The 25209-nt window shown below is 40.8% G+C and overlaps 3 protein-coding genes across 3 annotated transcripts; all 3 read right to left on the bottom strand.

Moving 5' to 3' along the window:
* Window positions 1-5517: 5517 nt before the first annotated feature.
* hoxa5a (homeobox A5a) lies at window positions 5518-11718 on the bottom strand. The gene is made up of 3 exons (XM_044138772.1): window positions 11639-11718; window positions 7396-8504; window positions 5518-6713 (listed from the first exon to the last, which is right to left on the bottom strand). Exons 2-3 carry the CDS (start codon window positions 8075-8077, stop codon window positions 6463-6465), a joined length of 933 nt encoding a protein of 310 aa, XP_043994707.1. The 5' UTR covers window positions 8078-8504; window positions 11639-11718; the 3' UTR covers window positions 5518-6462.
* Window positions 11719-13123: 1405 nt separating this feature from the next.
* Window positions 13124-15729, bottom strand: LOC122843748 (homeobox protein Hox-A7-like). The gene is made up of 2 exons (XM_044138766.1): window positions 14849-15729; window positions 13124-13870 (listed from the first exon to the last, which is right to left on the bottom strand). The coding sequence occupies exons 1-2, from the start codon at window positions 15207-15209 to the stop codon at window positions 13581-13583; spliced, it is 651 nt and encodes a 216-aa protein (XP_043994701.1). The 5' UTR covers window positions 15210-15729; the 3' UTR covers window positions 13124-13580.
* Window positions 15730-18769: 3040 nt separating this feature from the next.
* On the bottom strand, window positions 18770-21622 carry hoxa9a (homeobox A9a). Its single transcript, XM_044138765.1, has 2 exons — window positions 20301-21622; window positions 18770-19924 (listed from the first exon to the last, which is right to left on the bottom strand). Exons 1-2 carry the CDS (start codon window positions 20863-20865, stop codon window positions 19683-19685), a joined length of 807 nt encoding a protein of 268 aa, XP_043994700.1. The 5' UTR covers window positions 20866-21622; the 3' UTR covers window positions 18770-19682.
* Window positions 21623-25209: the final 3587 nt, after the last annotated feature.

The raw sequence follows: 25209 nt of genomic DNA, 5'->3' as shown, positions 1-25209 counted from the left end.
TAAACGTCCTTTTCAGGATGAAGGTGTCACAAGACGTGGATGTCACTAACTCATTAAGGACACTTTAATTTTGAACTTAGGCCTGATGAAACTTTTTTTTTTACCCAACTACAGCTTCTCAAAATTATTATGAAACATATTTGGACAAAATGAACATTTTAATTGGTCATGAATCGCAAAAATAATCACTAACGATGTTATATGTGTGGAATGCAATTCATTTTAATTCATAATAATACCTAGGTAAGAATAATTACAGTTTTTTATGTGGTATAAAGCATTCCTTTTCCATTCATTCCATGTTAATGTTGCAATAAAGAATGTTCTATGATGTGGTTTTGTTTATCCTTTCCAGGTGATATAAGTATGACTGTGATTTCGTGATATTAAAAGAAAAAGTATTTTAAACGTAAAATATGTGTCATCCATTCTCTGTTTTACTGTCTGCTAACTGTTTCATAATTGTGATAAATTGCGAAGCCAAGGAATCCGATCTGGAAATCAATGGCTACTTGTGCTTGTTTACGTTTTGAGCCCATTTCTAGGACAACTCTCCAAACAGACCATCGATGCACAGCTTTCTTATGTCATGTCTATTTAAAGTAGGTCGGTGATTTTTAATATTTAGGCCGGAAAATGTATGATGCGAATTTTGCTTTCCACCCCATTTGTCCTATTGAAATAAGTTTTTTTTTTTTTTTTAAACAAAGACCATAAAAGTAAGGATTCTTTGGCCTATATTTGATTAACCATACAACATTTAGTCGAGGATTTTTCAAGCTATTTTTCAGCGACACATTCAGAAGATAATACCCGTTTATTTGTCTGTTCTGTAATATATCGCCTGATACGCAAAGGCGGCAGATCACATTTACGCTTTGCAGTTTATTGGATTTTATGTGCAAAAATAAATAAAGAAATAAATAAATAGTCTTTGTAGCTTTTTCATCTTTCTACCGTGTTTAGACATCAATAAGCCTCATTCCTACATATTTTCACTCCCTAACGGATGTTTATACAAAAGGCAATGCCGTGTTTTCCCAGGTATTTTCAATAAAAAAAAATATCAGGGTGAAAAGGTTAATAATTGTAACTGAATTTAAAATATGTATTTGCTGATTGGATGTTATGACCTTTCGTAAGACAATAGAAATGAAGCAAATGTCTGAAAGCAAAACATGTGAATCTGTTTGATAAAACGTATGAAAAAAATCCTGCAAACATCTGTGGTATTTCTAGTATTCTTTTTTTTTTTAAGAAAAAAAAAAGAAAGGATTCTATTCAGCTGATCAGGAAGAGCGGGGCTAAATGTTTTTTAAAGGATCTGGGGGCTGATTCAGGGTGGGGGTGGAGGCCTTCTCATTACCCTGTGACCGGGTCGAGAGTATCAATCCTCAAAATGCAAATTTTGCCCTCGTCTCTAAACATATCAGATGCAATTTATTCAAAGGAAATTCACCAATCAGCCGCCCTAATAAAACGCCAAACACTCAATCTTGTTGCTGAGGCGGGGGAGGGAGACCCGTGGAGTGTGTGTGTGTGTGTGTGTGTGTGTGTGTGTGCGTGTGTGTGTGCGTGTGTGCGTGGGTGTGTGTGTGTGTGTGTGTGTGCGTGCGTGTTGGGGTTTGTGTGTTGGGGGGGGGGGGTGCCTTTCACCCCCTCTCTGGTCCCTAACGCGAGGTCACTGCGCATCCAGGGTTCACCTGGAGTGCACCGTGCAGCATATGTAATGCAAAGCTATTCTGCCTTTTGTGTGGAGAGTCAAGATCGCTTTTATAAAGGCTGGCATCAAGCTCCGAGTGAACAGATGACGGAGACTTGTTCAGCGCGTAAACTTTTGACCCCAATTTTTCCTCCTCCTCCTCCTCTTCTGCAGCATATATCGCTCTCATCAGTAGCAGCCAGGAGAGATATCTGTAACCTCCCACAGCCTTCCCTAATATACATATATATACAGAAATATATATATATATATATATATATATATATATATATATATATATATATATATATATATATATATATATATATATATATATATATATATATATATATATATACACAAAGGAAGAACAAGAAGTCGACTCTTCTAATATGCACTGATTATCATTTTCCACAAATTTGATAAGCAGACGAGTTGCCAAAACCAAGATGCGAAATGCTTTTGCGTCTTTGTGATGATTCCTAGTGACAGTGTGGAGGAAATCAATCCAGCACCAAGCTCCAGCTCAAGGCTGATAGGGCTGTAAAATATGCAAATCATCCATTAGAGTCAGAGCAAGCAAAGCAGGGAGAACACTTTGTTGGAAGCATCACTTCAAAACTTTCTCTCTCCCTCTACACACATCAGTCCCTCCAGTGTTGGTGCATAACCGCAGGCTTTGCAACCTTCGCTAACTTCATTTACGTGCACTGTCCTCACGGGCAACCTGGCATCGTCGAGAAGGCGTGCGCGCGTTTTGCCTCCGTGCATGCATGTGGAGGCGCTTTATTTTCCTCGTCTTCCTCTGCATGCAGCAGGGTGACAGTGAACTTGGCCTAAAGCGAGCTCTGCTGGTGGCTCCGAGAGGATGCAGATTCATCTTTGTGCTGAGGGGCTGACCTCCGGATGAACCCACAGCAGCGCTCCCCTTCTCTATCTTAGCCTGGCAGCGCGCTGCACATGGGGCCCTGTCGAACTGTCTCCCTTATTTGAAATATTGGCAAAGGGGAAGAGCGAGAGGGGTTCGGTTCCATAGATCCGCGCTCGAGGCACGTCCTGTTTGATTTTCAGAATTCTCCAAATGAAACTGGGAAGAGTATGAACAAATATATGCTTTTGTTTTTGTTTTGTTTTGTTTTTTAGGTCCGGTTCACATTACAATAGAAATTTGAATCTACTGCAGTTTCACTTTGCATTTCTGATTTGGAAATTGATATTTTTATTTGTACATGATACAAAACCATCTAACAGATCTGCTCTTCCTGTGACAATAGTTTATCTAAGGCTGTTTTAATCAAACCGCGAATGAATTCGGTTCGCCACATGCCTTTTCTCAACGAATGTCCATTTTGTGTGTTATTTTTCTTACCTGAAAGGACTCCCTGCAACGCAATATTTTGAGCTCTCTAAAGCTGTTTTTCAACAAGGCCTCCAAAACGTCGTAAAACTCTTACTTAATCTGTCTGACCAACTAAGAAGACAGACACATGGTCATCACCAATTGAATATTAAGAAATATAAGTGGATATTGTCATATTTCATAATATTCAATTTCATTCAAGTTACCAGATTTTTCAGCTCCCAACGGTTTCTTACTTGTGTTACACTTTTTGCGCTTAATTAAGGGCAAACTGGCACACATTATTATTATTATTATTATTATTATTATTATTATTATTATTATTATTATTATTGTTAAGGCTAATAAAATAAAATAAAATGAAATAAAATATAGTCACACTAAATATCTCTGGTTTTAACTTAAAAAAAATGCAATCAGCATTTTAAGACATGATTTTTTTCAATGCTTTTTCCACTTTTGACCGCCTTCGCCCTTGTTCAGACGAGACAAGAGGTCAACCGCAAAGCGAGAGTGACTTTTTTTTTTTAGGTCAACTGAACTTTTCAACCCCGAATACACACACACACACACACACACACACACGCACACACACAAACACACACACACACACAAGGGGAAGAAAAGCTTGGTTGACACAAAACGGAATTCCTTGTCGAACGTTTCCCCCGTTGTTGCTTCTTCCTGTGTTGTGTTTACTCGACAGTGTTTACAGCGAACCCCAAAGTCCACCTCCACGCGCCTCCAACATGTGGAGCGCACGTCTGTGCTCCTGCAACTTTTACTCCTTCCCTCAGCGACTATGGACCTTCATGCGTACTCCAAAAGTCATCTGTGCAATCGCAAGGCAGTCATACATTGTGCATCTTGCAGGCCTGCACCAGGGCTTAACTTTATCAGGCAACACCGCCCGCTCTCCTGCTGCCCTACATGGAACATTTCTGGCTGCACGGTCTGTGAGTCCTCCAATGTAATAAAACGACAAGTTTGGTGGGGGTGGAAATGGACACAGAGATAATTATCCAACATGTAAAAATGGATTATGAGTTACACCGCAGATGGAGGGGAAACAAGTTACGCAGGAAAGGAAGCAATTAAATAGCCATGAGCTGGACCCAACCCTGCGCAACATCTGCCGAGACCAGTATCCAGCACTCCACAACTGACAAATTAGTGTAATGCACTAATAGGGACGGATAGAGAGGGGAGCGAATACAATAATACGGCTGTTTAACACGGGGGTGACTGCACTCTGGCTACCGGTTGGTCTGGAGAAACTTACCCAGAGAGGCGGTGTTCATCCTGCAGAGAGAGAGAGTGTGTCCGGTCCACGCCGAGAGGAAAGTCCGAGCAACAGAGGCTGCAAAGAGAGAGTCAGACAAGGCTTCGCCCTCACTGCGATTATATGTTATGTGCAATATACTGTCAACTCCCCAAAACCATAAAACTTACTTTAATGGCCCACCACGTGACCGTTTATGGCCAGTGAGCCTATCTGGCCGCTCTGCCGGCTGATTTTTTACGATCTAATTCATAGACAAAACCCCCCATTCATTTAGCACCCAAATGTCAAGAGGAGCCAGAATCGGCCCTGTAATAAAGTTTACAGCCGGGGAAAAAAGTCAGTTAATTTGCTGGGGATTGCTCAGAAGAGTGTGCGCAAAGGGGGGTGGGGGGGTGGACTGGTCGGCTCCTGCTTGGAGCTTGTTAGTGGAGTCCCCCCCACAGACACACACACCCACCTCCACTACCAACCCCACTTCCCATGCAACACCACAACAAGATGAGTAACAGCTTTCATTCAATGAGAGAACCTGTTGAATTCAACCGGATTTTGCTCAGAAAAGGCGAGGAGACTTTGACTTTTTTGGGTGGGGTGGGGGGTGGGGGGGGGTTGCATGTTTAGGAAGAACGACCAGAGGCCTTGAATTAACCACAAAGAAGAAGAAGGCAAATGCCTCAGTGTGAACAAAATGTGGTTGAAATGCAAAAAGGTGACAAAGCGTTCAGATAAAGATTGTCCACTGGTGTCTGAACCCGGTTGAAAATAAAAAGTAAACAGTTATTTACCTAAAGAGTCCAGCCAAATATCTAAATGAGGGTGAAAAATCAAAAGTGAAAAGAGGTTATGTCTAAACATAGTTGAAATTAAAAATAAAAATAAAAGATATATATTTCAAGACATCTGCCAGTAGATGAGGTTTTTATGACTAAACGCGGTTTAAGGTTTTGAGGGTGATTCTCTAAACAAGACTTTTGACTTCTTAGTTTGGACTAAATCCGGATTCGGTCTATGGCCTAAGAAATTTATATATATATATATATTTTTGTTGTTGTTTAGATTTTCTGGCTACTTAAAGATAAAAACTAGCCAGCCCTAAATACCAATAAAAACACACGTTCAGCTTTTGAAGGAAAAATCCTCCACCAAGCGGCCCGCGCCTCACGAAGTCAGAAAAATAAACTCACTTAAGTTGCCGTTTCCAGTAAAAAGTTTATTATCACGGCTATGACAGCCATCATCAACATGAGCATCGATATCATTCTTCTGATTATTGTAGCATAGTTTTTCCCCCCTCTTTCCAGTCTTTGAAAAACATTTACAAAAAGAAAAAAGCTCATCACGATGAAGTCATAAAGGTGGGGGACCTTCCACATAGAAACAGCAAGAACAAAACAGGGACGAACACGTTTTCTTCTTCTTCTTCTTTTGTTAACTATGCTGCGCCCAGGTGAGCAAGTCAAACATAATCTCCTGCAAAAAAAAAAAAAGAAAAAGAAAAGAAAAAGAAAACAACTTAAGAAAACAAAGCACCGCGACTGTACATACAAAGGGGCGAGACGGCACCTCTGTCCATACACGTGTGTTCACAATACAATTACGCACACAAAACGCTTATTTGCTGGTTATCGGAAGCGAGTTTTTTTTTTTTTTTTTTTTTTTGACAGGTTGGCACAATACATGAGACAAATAAATACATACATATACAGTACATGTACAGAGAGAACTAAACACAAACCTTCTATTTAGTTAGTATTTATCAGACTGCTGTTTTGAGTGCATCACACAGATTTTTACTGGACAAGTTCAAGCTTTTGATATTTTTTTTCCTCCTTCTGAACAAGAAATAATTTAAACGTTTCCTTTTTTTGTCCTAAATCTAAACAGAACTGTACAGAATGCATATTTTTTTTACTCGCATACTGATTAACACGGAGGGAATATAAAGAAAATATAAGGTTAATGGGGGCATTTACAGAAGATGAGGTGGCTCAAAGCCTCCGCCAACAAGTCTTTGCGAGATTTTTTTCTTCTTTTTTTATTTTCATTTTTTTGTACACTTTCAATAGTTTATTTCATTTCACTTTATTTATGGGAGGGGATGTAATGGGGGGGCTATCAAGGCCTGTAGGCTCCCCCGCCTGCGGCCGCCATGCTCATGCTCTTCAGCTTGTTGTCCTTCTTCCACTTCATTCTGCGGTTCTGAAACCAGATTTTGATCTGTCTCTCGGAGAGGCAGAGGGCATGGGCGATCTCGATCCGCCTCCTGCGGGTCAGGTACCGGTTGAAGTGGAACTCCTTCTCCAGCTCCAGGGTCTGGTACCGGGTATAGGCGGTTCGTGCTCGCTTGCCTTCAGGTCCGGACAAATCTTTGGACAAAAGCACATCAGAAAGAGAAACAGCTGTAAAGAACGTCTACATGAGTGTGTAAAGTTTGAACACATTATTGTCAGGATAGGGGAGCTGTGCATCATGGATCTGAATATTCGAGTTGGAAATTTAAAGTTTGAAACTGAAATTGATTTTTTTTTCCCTGAAAGCAAATTTGAGTCTGATTTTCTGGAATAATTTTAACTTAATCGGATTCTAAATGTGTGTCAATGAATTTATCTTAGAAATATCCCTACTACGTCGTTTGTTGTAAAATAGCGCTGCACAAATGAGTTAAGCTGAACTGAACTGAGCTAAAAATAATTGATAACCACCTGGACATTAAGATATTCATCTACACACTTTAGAAATTGAAGTATGTACACAAAATGTTTCAAAATCCAAATTTTGTCGTTAAACAATATTTTATTCTCTGAGTAAATTGTGAGCTTTGCTAAATGACCCTTATCGGCGTAAATCAGAGCTGTAACAGAACAGGTGAGAGGAGCAATTTGGTGCCACTTTTTTTAAATATCTTTTTCAGACTTCACTAATATAAAATACCGAAATTTCACTACGATTTGTTTGTACATTACAATACTTTCTTTAAAAAAATCAACAGCACCAGCTCCACATACAAGACATAAAATCGATAAGAGATCATTAAAGAGAGCAGTTTACCATGACTTATGTGGAGTTTTCTCATCCACGGGTATATCTGAGGCTGTGCCGAGTCGCTGGCACTCTGAGGAGTCGTCGGTGCGCTCCCCGCAGGCTTATCTTCCTCCAGGGGGGAAGCCTTGGACGCACAGTCCCGACCAAGCAACAGCGTGCCTCCCCCGTTCGAGCCCGAGCACTGGGCGCCGCTAATGGAGTTCTTCACGGCTCTGAGTTGGGGCTGCGTCTCGGAGCCCGGCGACAAGCTGGCCACCGTGGAGGAGGAGCACGGAAGAGGCTCAGGTGGAGGCGAAAGGGACGAGTTCTGGCTGCCGCCTGCGGACTGACTGTACCTGACGTTTTCTACTGAAGGGCTTGCAGCTGCCGCCGCTGTGTGCGTCGGGGAGTAGCCCGGCGTCCGCTCGCTGCCCACAAAGTGTCCGCCGCCGGTCCGCCCGACCGTCAAGTCCATTCCGTTGTAGCCATAGCCGTACCTGCTGGAATGCATGGCCGTGGAGTCCCTGTATTGCTCGTTCGCGGTATTATGCTCTCCATAATTATGTAACTGAAAGTCCGCGCCATTGGGATAGCGACCGCAGAATGAGTTCACAAAATAGGAGCTCATTTGTTGACAGTTCCACCTTTGCTGCCCGCTGCAGGTATTGCTGTTGTTTTTCTGATTATTTTTGGTGGAAGTAAACAGCATAAACCTGCAGCTCCTTGATTTGTGGCTCTTATGCTTTAGCGCGTCCTATTGCACCCTTGCACAATTTATGATGAATTATGGAAATGAGAGTGGGACATGGACTTGATTCTCTCTTACGTAGGCACCCAAATATGGGGTACGAGGCAGAATCACGTGCTTTTGTTGACCAGTCGTAAATCCTGCCTGGTGACCTCCAGAGGTAAACTCGTGCACGCAGGAAACACTCGGGCGGGATGGGAGGGAGTGCGCGCCTCCCCTGCCTTGTGCTCTCAGCTGTGCGAGGAGGGTTTTTTTCCACTGTCGTGCTGCGCCATCCTCTGGCGCAACTGTTGCACTGACTGTCTGCGGCGCTTTTTCCGAGGCGTGGGCTCCACACACGGGGGTCATTCGGAGGTTAACGACCATTGCGGCAAAAGAAAGAGGTCTCCTAAACAATACAGCGTGACATGCTGAGAGTGCAATCTCTCCAGAGATAGTGTACAGGAATAATTCGATCAGAATCTGTTATGCACGTTGTGCCGGGAGATGGCTGTAAATAGGCTCAGTTAATAGAATAAAAGCCCATTCAGAGCAGGGCCGCGCTCTTTTGCACTTTTTCCCATATGAAAGAGCTGAACGACTTCATGGGAGAACGTGCTGATGAGTAAATGTTGGGAGAGGAGATTGAAGCTCGAAACATCACATACGCAATATCCAATAACGCAACAGAGCCTGCCGCTCAGAGCCTCTGCAGCTTGTGCCACTTTGGCAAAATGAATACCCACACATACAGGCTTTATATGAACGCAGAAATATGGTTTATAAGCAGGTTAGAATGGGTCGATGCAAAGCATCAGACACTTTAGAAGATGGCTATTGCGTGTCTTTTTTTACGCACATAATCCGACCTTATTTTTGTCTTATTTAGAGGCGACTCTTTTATCATTCTGACTTTTAAACACTCCGTCCTCGAGCAAAGATACGTTTTACATGCGTGTGAGATGTCAACTAAGACCGATGAGAGAATTACAGTTCTTTTTTTTATGTGAAACTAAAGGCTACCGAGATTTTGTTCTTGAACTCAGAGAAACGATGAGAGGGAGACGAAAACGCGTTGGAAAACAAATCTATGAATATTTCGCAAGTAACTCGTAGTTTAAACTGAAGAAATTGTTGCTGAAATGAGACGAGAAAAAAATAGAAAAATAAGTAGGAGAAAAGAAATTAGGGGTTCGTCGCTTTCCAAATTGATCATTTGCTCATTTTTCTTTAGAATTGCACGGATAGGGCAAGAATTCTTCATTTCTCCAAACAATGAATTTGAAAAATGGTCAATGAAAAACAACAACAACTTCCAGCTGGAAACTTAAACTCTTTCTCTTTTTTATGTTTTTGCTCTGTTCAAAGCATTCCGATCACTCTGTTTAGCTTTTTATTGTATCACAAATGCATAAATCAGCCTCAGACATTATATTATACAGAGATGAACTGTGGAATGAGGTCAGAATCTTATGCAAGAAGGCGCAGAAGCTTCCATAAAGCTGTGCACACACACGCAACGGCCAGAGCTTCCCGTTTGGCTTTTCTCTCCTTCTCTCTCTCTCTCTCTCCCTCTTCTGGAATTTTTATGGCACCTTCGCCTCTCAGAAGCTTAGACTTGTTCCCTGGTTCATACCCTCCCTCACCCCCGGAGCGGCCATTTTTGTTGTATTTCCCCAAACGCACAAGCCCGTTCTTGCGCGTTAAGAACGCAGAAACGCGAGACACGCATTCGACTTGGTGAGTCCAGATAAGGCTCGATGCGTGCTGCAGCAGTGCAGAGGACTGCACAAAGGTCGCACATGAGCTGCTGCGCACGGAGTGTGTTAGTTACGTGTTAGTTAAGGCTACAGCAGCTGATCAATGAGTTGGGGCCAATGACAACACAGTTCCCATGAAACCTGTTTGAGTTGAAGCAGGGACACACCCGAGAGCTATAGGACGCTGAAAATAAAGGAAAGGAGGAACGAGAGAGAGAGAGAGAGGGTAGTGTGTGTGTGTGTGTGTGTGTGTGTGTGTGTGTGTGTGTGTGTGTGTGTGTGTGTGTGTGTGTGTGTGTGTGTGTGTGTGTGGGTGTGTGTGTGGGGGGGGGAGGGTCAGGGGGCATTCACAGCGACGCAGCATCACAACACGATTGGAAGAAAACGCAGACGAATCGATTTACAACTGGCCGTTTACCCAAATAAAGTAGCAAAATGAAAAAAAATATTATTATTATTATTATTATTATTATTATTATTATTATTATTATTATTATTATTATTATTATTATTATTATTATTATGTTTCAAACCTTCTTTTTTTTTACTTTTTTTGGGCACAATCATCTTTACACAGTCGAAATGATGAAAAAAATGAGCGATTTTCTTTTTTAAAAGAATAATTTCAGAAATTGAATACATAAATATCTAGAAATAGAAATATTTACATACATGTATGTCAGTATTACAGTCGCATAATTAGTGAATGTACAAGAAAAAAATGTGTTTGGTCAAAAAGAGCCGTTTGTAAAAATTAACGAGCATTAAAAAATATATTAAAAATCTGCGAAGAGCCCTTCATTGGAGCAATGCATTATTTGCAGTAATTGTCAATGCCTACATGCACCGATATAATGACCACCTGTAATATGAGATTCACGAAATTTATGTGATGCACGAAATTGAGCAAGACAAGATAAAAATAATGAACAAAAAATATATTGTCAGCTATTTTATTTTATCCTCTCCTCACCCCTAAGCTGCACCCAGCAATTTGCTGCAAAGGAACTGAAGCAGCAAAGTCTCGAATTTAGTATCGCAACTATATTGACGATTTGCATGGTCACACATTCAAATGCAAAAGATTAACAAGAAACAAAAGACGCAAATGTCAACCCACGAGGGCTTTGCTGGGGCTGCACAAAAACACACAAACATTTGTAGCAGCAGCAGCAGCTGACAAGGTCGGCACAGTTTCAATCCCATGATTGCACATTGATATTTTAAGCATGTATATTCAGAAGTAGTGCATAACATTTTCATGGCTAAAATTGTCAAATGCCAAACTCTGTGATGTTCTGGCTCCAAAGCAGAGATTTGCAATTCACCAGTTGCAGCATCAAACCCGCAGTTTCACGCAGTCAAGCGCGTCAATGTTTAAAATGTGCGTGCTCAGGTAAAATGCACAACACGTTCAGAAAATAATCACACGCTAGTTTAAGAATACACACAAATGTTTAGCTCTTTGGCATCAAGACTAAAGGCAGACCTTCATAACGTTTCCTAATCATATCCACAGGAGGGCAGCAAAGAGCACGTTTTGAATTTCTCAGACCACATTTAAAGCAGAACAACAAACAAATAAGGTCCACATGGGCAAGTCACAACACGAAGATATCACGAAATGAACGCAGTCTTTCAACAATCTGGACACGTATCTGGTTGATATTGACATGTACTTGTTGAATTCGACAATGCACAGGAAATGGAGCAGTAGTATTTAACTTCGCAAATTTATATAGATGCCCGAACATGTGTAGTCTGGGAACTTCAGCTGCCTTACCTTGTGACGGCCTCTGCATGTCAACAGTGCAAATCAAGGGTGGAAGGGGAAAGCCTCCAGCTGAGTCCATGAACGGAAACCGGGACTCCTGGGGGTCAGTGACGCACCAGCGCTCCTTCCATTTGTCCCGCCAAGGCGTGTCGAAAGCCCGAACATATCCAATCATGCCTCAGTGTATAGCTCCTGTGTTTCGATTTAAAATAAGGGGGAAAAATGCTACCATTAATCTCCAAAATAGCAAAAATGAGAAGGAGTTGAACATAAGGTTGGTGACTGGTGGGGAGAGTCGAGCAAGGAAGCCCGAGTCTTCTAAATGAAAGGCTGCTCTATTCCGCTATTGGAAATTATATATATATATATATATATAAATATAAAAAAGTTCATGTTCACGGCTCGATGACACGTGACTGAGCCGTCCAGCCAATGGGAATCCGAGTCGGCTCGTAAAGTTGAAGCGCTGTGTTGTAAATTTTCATAAACAACAACGGATTTATGGCCCGGCGCTGGGGACGGAGGGTGAGAGAGAAAGGGTGGGTGATGGAAAGGGGAGGAGAGAGGCAGGAGAAGGAGAAAGGGAAGGGAAGGAGGGGGTGCAGGTCGCCATCAGGCGCCATCTTACCGAGAGAGGAGGCGAGGGAACGCAGAGTTCAACATCCGCAGGCGGCCAGTCCCACCTCTCATCCTCATAGTTCAAATTCTTTAACTTCACTGTTTATCTAACCTCTCACACAGAACAGACTTTAAAAATGGCCTGCACAGGTGACCGAATATGGAGAACCTGTTATGCATATGTTCACAACACTTTCTGCTTCGACGAAAGTGTGAACATATGCAGACAGGTTTTCTGCATATATATATATATATATATATATATATATATATATATATATATATATATATATATATATATATATATATATATATATATATATATATATCTAGATAGAGAGAGAGATATATATAGATAGATAGATAGATAGATAGATAGATAGATAGATAGATAGATAGATAGATAGATAGATAGATAGATAGATAGATAGATAGATAGATAGATAGATAGATAGATAGATAGATAGATAGATAGATAGATAGATAGATAGATAGATAGATAGATAGATAGATAGATAGATAGATAGATCAGTGTCAGTGCAACACATTAGCTAATTATGTTCGTAATAAAAACATGTGGCCGTAGCATTTTTTTCTTAACATTTTTTTATGCTCCATTACACTTATAATGTGCATCCCATTCGTTTGGAAGTAGCTTGCTTTACAGTTACCGCACAGCCTAAATTGATCACAGTACTAGTTACTGGCACATTGTCAATTAGAGCTACCAACGCAACAATAAAAGAAAAAAATGCCGACTAATGCTTATCCAAGCACTTTTGGAAGCCTTCAGTTCTAGAGGCGTGTATGTAGATGGGAACTCGAGGTAGAATCACCAGTCATGTGAATATTCTGATTTATTGATCAGGACTCCTACATTTCCATTCAGCAATAAACTTTTATTTAATTAAAGCACACATCCGTCTCGAAACAAGGCAGGTCTATGCAGGAGACAATGCATTTGCTATCATCAAAAGAAATGAACATCCATTCACTTAAAAAAATATCCTGATTTAATTTCAATCTGTGAAAGCTTGATGTATAAAAGGGAACATGTTAGGTAGTTTTCGTTCAACGGAATGTTGGTTCAGTAGTATTCAGTCACGTGCATGATCATTTGTGTTGACATAGCTATATACAAAAACACAGCTAAAAATAAAGTTGAAATATTTATCCTCCTTAGCAGTTCGGTATTTAAAATGCAAAGCAACTGAAGTCACACAATCATATTTGAAACTCAAATACTCGATGTGCACGGTTGAAAAGTGAAGGAACATGTCCCTTATTATCCCTAAAGATTTATAACGATATTCATATCTCTCTATCTCCGTCTTTAATGCTTAGGCTCCACCGGCTCTGCTCTGCCGGGTTCTCCATCTGCGGATTCGGTGTGGACGTCGCCCTGTTTCATCTCCTCGTGGTTGGACTCTTCCTTGTGGTCCTTCTTCCACTTCATTCTGCGGTTCTGGAACCAGATTTTGATCTGTCTCTCGGAGAGGCAGAGGGCATGGGCGATCTCGATCCTCCGCCTGCGGGTCAGGTACCGGTTGAAGTGGAACTCCTTCTCCAGCTCCAGAGTCTGGTGCCGGGAATAAGTCTGCCGGCCCCGCTTTCGGCTTGGATCTGTAGAGAAGAAGAAAATAATAAATATGATGTTTTTATTATTATTATTATTATTATTATTATTATTATTATTATTATTATTATTATTATTATTATTATTATTATTATTATTATTATTATTATTATTATTTGGAAGCTGGCAATGAAAAAGGAAAAACACATATAGCTGCAGGCACAATGTTTTCCTCTATGGTATTTCAGTGTTGTGGTTTGTACTTTCGTATTACTTCAAATTTCCTCATCAGACACAAGTCCGTTTTTTGCTGTTGTTAGTTTTTGACACTTTAAAGTGGTCGTGTTGGAGTCATTTGCACATGTCTGTAACCTCTGGTGTCACGAAGGCCTTTCCAACTTTCCAACTAAAAGCCTATAATGGTCTTCGCACGCACACACACACGCACGCACACACACACACACACGCGCGCGCGCGCGCGCGCACCCCCCACACACACACACACACACACAAAAGCCACACGTTTTATATATATATATATATATATATATATATATATATATATATATATATATATATATATATATATATATATATATATATATATATATATACTCATTGTGCTCTAAATCCATCTGACGGAAATTGTGAGTCATATTGATCCTGGTTCTCAGAGAACAACACAGCCTCTGCGGTGCAGACTCAATTAGAAGGAAGCTGCAGAGTACGGGGGAGCTGATTTACGCCACAGACCGGACTCTTTTACAGCCACAAAGGGGGAGAAGAGGCTGTAAGAGTAATAGGAGTGCGGAGGAAAAACCCCCAGCGGCAAGTCTCTGCCTATAGTGTACACACGGGAGCTTTGGCCAAATGAATTTATGGCTGCAGAACTCATTAGCTGCGCAATAAAAGTTTTACGATTCTTTCCATGCAACAGGAATGTGCGGGTGGATATTAATCGAACTGCTAAGGTCCGGTGTAAGTATTGTTTTTTAATGTCATTGTGGTTTTGGGTTAGAACTTACCTGATGCCCTCATCCAAGGGTACATGCGGTACTGTTTGTCCGGAGGCGAGGTGAGGGGTCCCGGGCCCGGATGACAGCAGCTCTGGCTGAACAAGCGGCCCTGATCCAGCGGGCTGCTGCAGTCCTGAGGGTGTATGTCCCGTCCCAGGCCATATCCTGAGGTAAACACAGGGTTCAGACTCTGGTAGGCTGCGTTATTGACGCTGTAAACTCCAGGGAGGGTTGGTGTAAACGTGACGGCCGCAGTCCGACTGTTCTCCCCTCCAGGTCCAATGCCACAAGACGCTCGCTCGACGATCGGAAACACAGAACTACCCGGAGCAGATTTGCAAAGGAGACTGTCCACATAATAAGAACTCATATTTTTTTTTCTTTTTTCACCCCCGCTCTGATTTGTTGGCCCAGAATCCTCAGTGTCGTTTTTACGAGGTAGCGTGATATATGACAGCAATACACCCTAGATTTACACCAAACCCCATTTTTACTCTGGACCAAAGAACTCAGCCATGTGACTAAGGCCCGGTTGCTCTCATCCAATCAGCGGAGGCGTGGATGTCGCGATGGCACCGGACCACGGAGCGGGATCAACACCTCATACACATAAACACGTAGAGTCGAATAAACACGCTGCAGAGAAATTCTCGCAATCTAAATGATCTAGATGCAGTTACAGACATAACGGTATTATGTCGCTTCCCTCCTTCCTCTAAGAGACCGGAAGTGCATCCTTGTTTGTTCGTTTTAATACTTTTACCCACATCTAATGGCGTGTAGCTTTTCTAATAAATGCAGTAATAGACGGCGTTGGTTTATTCACAGCGTGACCGCTCGTTCACTCCTTTTTAAAACCGTACGCCAGATTAACTATTGAAAATGTAAAAATGTAACGAAAGAATGGTGAAAGTGGTGTGAATCTTTAACGAGTATTTTAAACGAATCAGTTCAGTGAATCAGTGATAAACTCCATTCTGTGCAAATACATCTCCATTTATGTTCTGTATTTATGTCAATGAAGCTAAAGAGGTAATTCAACCTTAACTTTAACTATTTTGTCTTTGAATTTATTATACACATTTGAGTCAGACATGTCATTTGGGACAATGAAAAGCTCCTTCAATTTAAAATGACAAGAAAAAAACACTGTTATTATTATTATTATTATTATTATTATTATTATTATTATTATTATTATTATTATTATTATTATTATTACTACACATTGTGAAATTGTATATTTATATAACATTTTTCAAGACGCGCTGCAACTACACCTACACGTCCATCAGGATTAAGCAGGCCAAAGGCAATTTCAGGTATATAAAAAAAATAAAAAACATAAATAAATAAATAAATAAAAATAAATAAAAAGAACAGAAAACACACGACTAGCTTATGATTTACTTCCCTACTTATTCATTGACTAATACTATTTATTAATAATAATAGATAGTACATTTATAATCGATACATTTAGTCAATTCAGACGTCTTTAAAATAAACACAATATGTCATTGCTTTTCATCCCTGAAAAAATAGCAACTATTTGAAAAAGTAGTATGACATGGGCCTAATGTTTTTCTAATAATAATAATAATAATAATAATAATAATAATAATAATAATAATAATAATAATAATAATAATAATAATAATAATAATAATAATAATAATAAATTGCCTTAAAACTACTTAAAACATGGCGATGCCCTCAAGAACCTATGATCAATTCAATATCAGGAAGGATGAAACGTATTACTAAAAATATTTAAATAAAACTGCAACAGTCTAATCTACACATTATGTGATAATTCTATTTTCTGTTTCCGTCCCGCCTCACTTTAATTATTTGTGTCAGGGTTACTGCTTTTTACTGTAACTTAGTGTTAGAATTCTGTACTTTTTTTTGACATTAGAGCCGCTTTGTAAGAGCTACTGCAAGAAAAGTACTGAGACAAGAAATATAGTAGAAATCGAGGCAAAAAAAATAAAAACATACTAATTTGAATTTTCCGCTCTATCAAAGAAGCTTATTGGTTCAACATAAATAAATAAATAAATAAATAAATAAATAAATAAATAAATAAATAAATAAATAAATAAATAAATAAATAAATAAATGCAACTCCGAGGAAGGAAAGAAAGAAAAAAAAAAGAAACACCAGTAAACATGTAGACCTTCGTTGTGCGCATGAGCAGCCAGTTATCCGGCGGAAGCCACACAGTTAAATCTTCACTGCGTCGCCTTTCCCCTTCTCAGAGCTGCACCAGCTTCTGCGGTGAAACTGTAAAAAAGGTGTGAAATTATTTTCCTTGACTCTTAAAATGTTACTACAGTTTGTTCCCTCTGTGCTGCCTCGCCGGGGAGGAGCTGTTCAAACAGCAAAAACAGCAAAGATGTTGATGGAAAAGTGTCGCCACCTCCTGTCAATTTGTGGGTATTGCGAGGTGGAGGGGGTAGTTTCCAGCTGCGGCAACCTTTTTTATTTTATTTGTGACATTACTTCTGGAATGAAAACAGGTCAGAGAAGAGGGGACGTGGCAGAGGTAATGTGTCTCCATGGTTATGACATTTTCAGCAGCAAATATGATTTTTTTTATTTTTATTTTTTTTATTTTTTTCAGAACAATTTAAAGCTTGTTTCTGGTTTCAACTCCAGTGCCCCAGTTTGTTCTTCCACTCCCTTATGGATCAAAATAAAGAGCAAAGGGCGGAAGGTTCCCAGGTGGAAACAAAGGAGAGTTCCAAATGACCGTGAGTCCTGCGCGTTCCCTCTGTTGGATAGGAATCCAATAAAGCTGATCATTTCCGCTCGGCCTTTTGTCCCAGAGCCCAATCACACAGAAAGAGAAGGGGTTGGGGGGAGGAAACAAATGGGTGCCATTCTAGAAACGGTCTAATTGTGTCTGGACGGCCATAAAGCCATTAAAACTGGAATGCCAGACAGTGTATAGCAGAGCAGGCGCTTTTATGACGCTGTCTCTGGCCGAGTCTTTGAAGTTTGGGTCCATCTGCATCCACCCCAAACGCGTCACAACACCACTCCTGTTGGACTCGATTGAGTCTTAGAAGGAAAGGCAGTCGATACTTCTTTTTGTTGTTGTTGTTTCTCCAGAGTCCGTGAGACCTCGCTCCATTACACGCTGATTGGAAAGAAACATTGCATTATCTATCAAAGTGCATGTGTGCCTAACGCTTTCTCAAACATGCGGGGACTTGAACCAGCGCCGCCAATCAGAGCATCCACATCTACAATCTGCAAGCAGTGAGATATGCTTCCCTGGGAAAACATGTGACTTAGAAATAATCATATTTGTATTATAATTTACTGTAGCAACAAAGAAACGTCTAAAGCGGATCGGGTCTGTTTACAAGACCCTTCTGTGGGCTTGTCATGTCTGTGCTGAGCTGGACACAAACACGCCGGGCGCTTTCTTCTGAGCTTCAGCTGTCGAAGATCTCAGTGTCTCTTCTTTTAGTGTGCGTGAGCGTGTGCGCGTCCCCTCTCGCCTCGTAGCGCTTTGCACCCCATAAAAGGTTATAGCCGTAATTGTCTTTTATGGCTGTATACAGCTAACAACATCCTCTGCCAAGACGCAACTCTTTCCCCAAAACCTACTCACACATACACACACACACAGACACACACACACACACACACACACACACACACACACACACACACACACACACCTACACACACCACCAATAGATGCATCTTAATTACTGTGCGTTTGTGTGTAAAAAGAAATTGTCCAAATGACTTAGCTTAAAATAAATAAATAACCAAACAAACAAATAATCAAACAAATAAACAAATAAATAAATAAATTTAAGACACAATCTTATTTGTGGGCACCTTTTACGCACAGCAAACTGACTGACTAAAACACAATCATAAAATGAAAGTCCGACGACCAACGCTTTCGAGATATAATTTGTTTTATTTAATAAATAATACAAATTACATATATGAACCAAACGTCTGACGGTCAGAAGACCGTGCGAGGTATTCAATGGATAGCCTACAGTGTTTCCTTTTCTCTCTCTAACAAACATGGCGTCCCTTAATTGGAAATGTCACTCCCTGAAATTCAGTCAGACGTGTTTTTTTTCCTTCTTTTTTTCTTTTTACAGTGATGCCAGCAAATCTATACGACCCAAAGTCTAAGAAACAAAAACAAAATAAAAAAAAAACAAACAAGCATATTGTAGGTAGTTGAACGATATAGGTAGTCGAGGATAGTAACTATACCTGTGATAAGATCTACTAGGAATTTCTAAGAGATCTGAGCGGTTTGTGTTTCAATGCGAGCTGTTTTCCCCACTACGGTTTTTTAAAGTTAGTATCAAATCCAGGGCCGTCTGTCATTGTTCTATTACTTATGGAGAAAAGACAGTAAAATTAACACAGTTTCTTTCATAAACTATACGTTTAGACAACAAATATAACTAAACAAAACATACACACACACACACACACACACACACACACACACACACACACACACGTTCACACACTTGGCTAGAAACATCCATACATAAACAAGCACAATTAAAAGGAGCAGGCCATCTAATTTAACACTTTAACGAGGTATTAATTCAAATCAACAAAGTAATTTTAAAAAACGAACCAAAACAAAGGGCACTGTCAGAATTGTGCAATTTAAAGGTAGTAGCATCAAACTAATCTCCGACATGCTATTTTTTTCTCTCTTTTACAAGACAAATATTTCTATAAGATGTTATATAGTACAATAAGACGAGGGAGTTTTAAAAACAAATGTCCAGCTGATCTGCTCACAGCCTAGATATCCTGCGTGAATCTGCGCGTAATTCAGTCGTCTTTCGGCGCGCCGTCCTTGTTAAACTTCTTCATCTTCATCCTGCGGTTCTGGAACCAGATTTTGACCTGTCTCTCGGTGAGGTTCAGCAGTCGAGCCACCTCGTACCTGCGGTCCCGGGTCAGGTAGGTGTTAAAGAGGAACTCCTTCTCCAGCTCCAGGATCTGGTGCTTGGTGTAGGGGCAGCGCTTTTTTCTCGTGGCGCTCGCGTGGAGCCAGTTGGACACAGGGTTATCTAGAAAGAATGTGGAGAGAGAGAGTGGGGGATCGGGGGGTCGGGGGGGAGAGATCAAGTACTAGTTCTACTTTGAGGAACATTTCAAAATTGATTTTATCAATAATAATAATAATAATAATAATAATAATAATAATAATAATAATAATAATAATAATGGATCAGTAACATATGTGAAAGTGAAAGACGCTTCATGTCTAAGTACAGCTGTCCACCTTTCTGCACTCTCCAACATCTGATACTGCAACGTGAGCCCTTCACAGCCCTCCATAAGGTAAAGGCACGTTCAGAACTGACATCATGCACCTCGCACCTTCGTGGCTTTTATGCGTAAAAATAGCTGAAACGTAAAACAGCGTAGAGCGGACTGACTTACTTGGGTCCAGGCCCGGTTTGTCCTCGCCCTCTGCGCTCAGCTCCCCTCCCTGCGCGGACAACTCGTCCTTCTCTCCGGGTGACGGTGTCGCCACCGTGCCGTTGGCGTAATCGGAGAGCAGCAGCGCCGTGTGAGATCCCGGCGGCGTCCCCAGACCCTCCGGTTTGATCGCATAGTGATGGTGGCTCGGCGGTAATCCAGTCATTGACACGGGTTCAAGAAGCCAAGACTGGTAGCGGCCGTCCGTCTCCGCGCCCATCGGGCCTTGCGGATGCCCGTAGTGGTGATAAACAGAGGAGACGGCGCCTGGGAACTGAGCTGGGACGTGGTTCCATGACGGCCCGAAAACGGGGGCTTTGGACGGGAAGCCGCAAGCTCCGAGCTCGCTGTGGTCAACCACAGGGGCGGGCTGTCTGGCGTGCTGGACACCGACACCGGAGGGGTACCTCGAGGTGGAGAGCTCCTCGCTTTCAGGCAGGATTAGGGAATCAACGTAGTAGCTCGTGAGTGCTCCGGACGTCGACATGGCAGGGAAATTAGACCGATTTCGCATGTACGCAGTCATACAACAGATACATGCAAAGTAAAACAAAAAGCACACATTCCCCAAAAGCACACACACACACACACACACACGAATGCACGCGCGGCAAAGCGCAGCCTCACAAAATAACAATGTGGAGAAATCAAGTAGCAACTTGGCCCCATGCACGAAGAACTACAGTGGGGAAAGTAATGGGGAGCCACGCCGCGATGCCATTGGGCAGCTGAGTCACGTGCTCATAAAGCCGAACAATAAAAGATAAATCAATCCCTGCAGTCATTAAATACTCAGCCTGCTCGACTATAACAAGCACTGGTTTTTATAAATGATCAAGATTTAGACATCTGTACAGAGTGAGATTTTTATTAAATATGTGAATGAAAAAAAAAAAAGAGTCAACAATAACACTGCTACTTACAGCCATTCAAATCCCTTCCTTGGTTATCCAAAACGACACAATATGTATTTGGAAGCCTTATTTTACGAGTTACTTTATTGGACACGTAAGCGCCCCGCCGCTGCCGCTCGCCAAAACACATTTAAAAACACCCGCGCATTAAAGAGGAACTTTGCAACTCGAGGATTGAAGCAATGCGAGGATAAATTACGACCAAAACACATTGCGTCCTGTTTTTATTTTTGCTCCGAAGGCCGAGGGGAACATCATCCACTGTGCGTCAGTTTCCCATGTTGGAGTCTCAGAAATCGCTGAATGAAGTACCGATATTGTGTCGCTTTTGTTATTTTCTGATGCAAGATATAATTGAGCTCCGGTTTTATTATTATTATTATTATTATTATTATTATTATTATTATTATTATTATTATTATTATTATTATTATTATTATTATTATTATTATTATTATTATTATTATTATTGCTGTTGTTGTTGTCATTGCTACTACTTGTTTATATTTCTGTCATTTGTTTTGCAGTAGTAGTTTCATCAAGATATCATTAGGGAGACTCTTTATTATATACTTTATAAATTGCGGATTATTTTGGCACCAGCAACAACAACAACAACAACAAAGAAAGATCTATTTATTTAGGTAAGTTTATTTGCAAATAAAAAAATAATAATTACAAATGCAAAGGGATCGTTTTTCTAAATGATCCCTTAGTTAACTGGCTGGAAAAGTCTCTGCGTCTCATCGTCCAGATATAAATTCTTTAACTATTATTTTTAAAATAAAAAAAAACGAAGACACATAATTAAAGACAGGCGACAGGAAAGTAATAAAAGTGTAGTTGTTGTTCAATGTCCGATCTATTTCATTTATTTAAGAGGTAACAAAGATTTTTTTTTTTTTCAAAGGTTTGTCAAATGTAAGATTTGGTTTAAAAAAATAACAAGAATGTAACTTCCGCATTCTTTAAATCTTAATATCAAGCGATAAATTAGCAATGATAACGAGTAAATACATTAAGTAAGACTTGCATTTAAATTGTATGCAATAATACTGACTAAATTAGCCGACTCACGTCATGTGGCGAAATATCAAAAACCCAGTTCGTGTCGCCTTTTCATATATCTCTCCATGTAAGAGATTAATGGTAAATCACAGTTTGCTTAACTCGACGTCCTTTACTATTTACACCGCCGTTATCACTTGCGCTGCCCTTGCATGTTGGTTTCATCGCCACCATTAACAAACGAACTCCTAATTCCTGCCAGCAGCCCGAGAGTCGGTGTAACATTACGCTCAAAATAGTACTAAAATCAACCCTAACTGTAGTCCATGTACTTTTCACCATTCAAAAATAAATAAATAAATAAATAACTAAATAAATAAAATAAAAAAAATAAAACATAGCGACTAAATGAGATTGTATTTTAAATGTGGCTCCTGGAAGTTTGAGTTTATAAAATGCTGACGCATCTAAGCTCAAATAAATATGCGGGAAAATTGTGTCAGACTTAAGAAATGCGCAAAGAAAAAATTAAATACCATGAGTTAATATCTTAAGACAGTCTTAACCTCTTAAATATATAAAATACATTCATATATTTAATGGCTCAATTTATGCACTGAGCTATTGTTAAATGTATAAAAATAATTTTCTCCTAAACCGTGTATATATTAAGCGAAAAAGCAAACAAAACAGCACCCACTCACTTTTAATAAAATAAAAAAGAACAAAAAAAGAAGAATTAGGTTTGAGTTTATGCATGCCCATTTTCTAATAGTCGAGCTCTAATGTAGTCGTATGGGCTTAGAAGCTGCAACTTTGGGTTTTGCTGCACGACTGGTGTTTTATTTCATGCAAGCATATAAACAGTCTGGCCAACACCCTTACAAGGCCACTGGGAATTCAAGCCGTGCAGATTTTTCTGCATTCTGCACAGCATACAGAAGAGGATGTGGGAAAGGAAAGACTCCGAGGTGTCTAGAATGCGCAATCTGATTTCCCATCACCTCTCTGGTATACTTGTACAGTATCCAAGCAGCAGACATCAAACAAACCGATCAAGGAAGGAAAGGAGGATGAGACGAGCGGCTGCAGTGCGCCTATTTGTTCACTCAAACCTCGAATGGACAAACAAGAACGAACAAACACCTTTGCAGCAGGAAAAGACGCCACCACGCCAATGGCTCTCAGGGCTGTAAAAGCTTTTAAATCAGGGTGTCTTTTTCAACCCCCGCGGTTTACCGCAGGGGCTATTCACTTCTTTTGCTTCTGCAGATAACAGCCTGTCTGGCGGATCTGAAAATCGCCATAAAGCCCCCCATTCCTCCTCCTTTTGTGTTTGGAGTCACTATTGCGCAGAGGAAGCATCCGGTCTCATTGCCCGCGGAGGTCGCTGTTGCCCCATTCACCTTCCCCTTCCCCTCCACTGCTGCAGTGGTCGTAACCGAGGCCTTGTCTGGCGTGTCTGCGTCACTACTAATAGCGGAAAACGTTTTAATGCTTTATCCCAAATCCAGCACGCAAACTGCGTCGGAGGTCTTGGTCACAAATATTCGACGCCAGGCCCCCTTGTTGTGTATTTAGCAAAATTGGAGGGAATTCAAGAAAAACAAGGAAAATATTGGACACAAAGACCGAAAGCAGCCAGCCCAGCCCCTCCCCGATTTATTACCTATCCATCCAAACACCTATACAGATTGAGGGAAAAAAAAAAAAGTCCCACCATCTTTATTTCTCCAAACTGCCTTCCGCTTGGTCTCGAGGTTTGCAACTGGGGCAATTAAGACAGTTTCATGTTGCAGAGTTAAGAAATGGACCCCAACAACATGAAACTACCTAAACCACTCGACAGTCGATCCGGGGCCTCAAGAGGAATACAATCGGCCGGTTCGTAATGCGCCGTGGTGGTCGCTTCCGTCATCATGTTTCCAAAAAGAAAAAGAAAAAAGCACAGTATCTCGCTATTACACAGCATTCTACAAACTACTTGTGTGCCACCGAGGCAATGCGCAACAACAACAAAAGGAGGCAGAATCACAAAGGCGAATGGACTCACCCGAATCCTCGATCTGTTTATCCCATTAATTCCCGGATTGGAGCGTGTAGAAACAGTTTATCCACAGTGCCTTCGGATTACTAATAGCCTGTGAGACGGGCCTCCTCTCCGTGCGACAGGCTCTCTCACAACTGAAGCAGCTCTTCGAGGAGAGGGAGAAAGCTCATATACCAGCCAGTCATAAAACTCTACAATAGCCGGCTGGGCATGCAGCAGGACGGCTTATACAGCCTAATATCTTAATTATTTCCGATGGTCTCCGAAACGGTCCTTTCTCAACAACACAAAAGGATTTCCAGAGTTAGGAAGTCAGTTTGATTTTTTCCGTTAACTATTTCATCAGTATACACATGTTTTTTTGTTTGTTTGTTTGTTTTTACCCCTGTACTAACAAGCAAAACATATTATTATCCACTTTGCAAAAATTCAAGCTGCTACTCTTGAGTCCGAGCTGATAATTTATTAGGCATTACACACAAGAAAAACACACCTGTACACAGAAATATACAACCAAAAATATTCCTCCTTTACACTGCTTTTGTTCTCAATGTGAACAAAGTCACAATTTACACATTTAACTCGAACATGTAGAGGCAGCCCAGGTCTCATCAAACATCACATTCTGATTGAGTGTTCAGCCTTGGACATTCTGTTATTCAAGTGTGAATTTGTGTGGAAATTTTATGCACAACTCCAGGAATTAATGAGTATATTTTCCGAATTTAGACAGCGGCTCATTTGGGAATTTAAACCAAATTCCCTAGTAATACTTTGTATACATTTCGTCAAGAGGAGAGACATTGTGTGTGTGGTGTGTGTATTGGGGGGTCGGGGGGGCATGTGTATGTGTGTGTTTTTGTGCGTGTGGGTGCGTGTGTGGGTAGGTGTGTGTGTG

The sequence above is a fragment of the Gambusia affinis genome, linkage group LG14, assembly GCF_019740435.1.
Source record: "Gambusia affinis linkage group LG14, SWU_Gaff_1.0, whole genome shotgun sequence".
NCBI lineage: Eukaryota > Metazoa > Chordata > Actinopteri > Cyprinodontiformes > Poeciliidae > Gambusia > Gambusia affinis.
This window is presented reverse-complemented; position numbering and strand designations above follow the sequence as displayed.

Coding starts and splice junctions, on each gene's coding strand:
- hoxa5a (XM_044138772.1), bottom strand. CDS start 8,077: ATGCTGTTTACTTCCACCAAAAATAATCAGAAAAACAACAGCAATACC. Junction 6,714..7,395: donor AAAACTCCACATAAGTCATG/GTAAACTGCTCT, acceptor TTTTGTCCAAAG/ATTTGTCCGGACCTGAAGGC.
- LOC122843748 (XM_044138766.1), bottom strand. CDS start 15,209: ATGAGTTCTTATTATGTGGACAGTCTCCTTTGCAAATCTGCTCCGGGT. Junction 13,871..14,848: donor CCCTTGGATGAGGGCATCAG/GTAAGTTCTAAC, acceptor TCTTCTCTACAG/ATCCAAGCCGAAAGCGGGGC.
- hoxa9a (XM_044138765.1), bottom strand. CDS start 20,865: ATGACTGCGTACATGCGAAATCGGTCTAATTTCCCTGCCATGTCGACG. Junction 19,925..20,300: donor CAAACCGGGCCTGGACCCAA/GTAAGTCAGTCC, acceptor CATTCTTTCTAG/ATAACCCTGTGTCCAACTGG.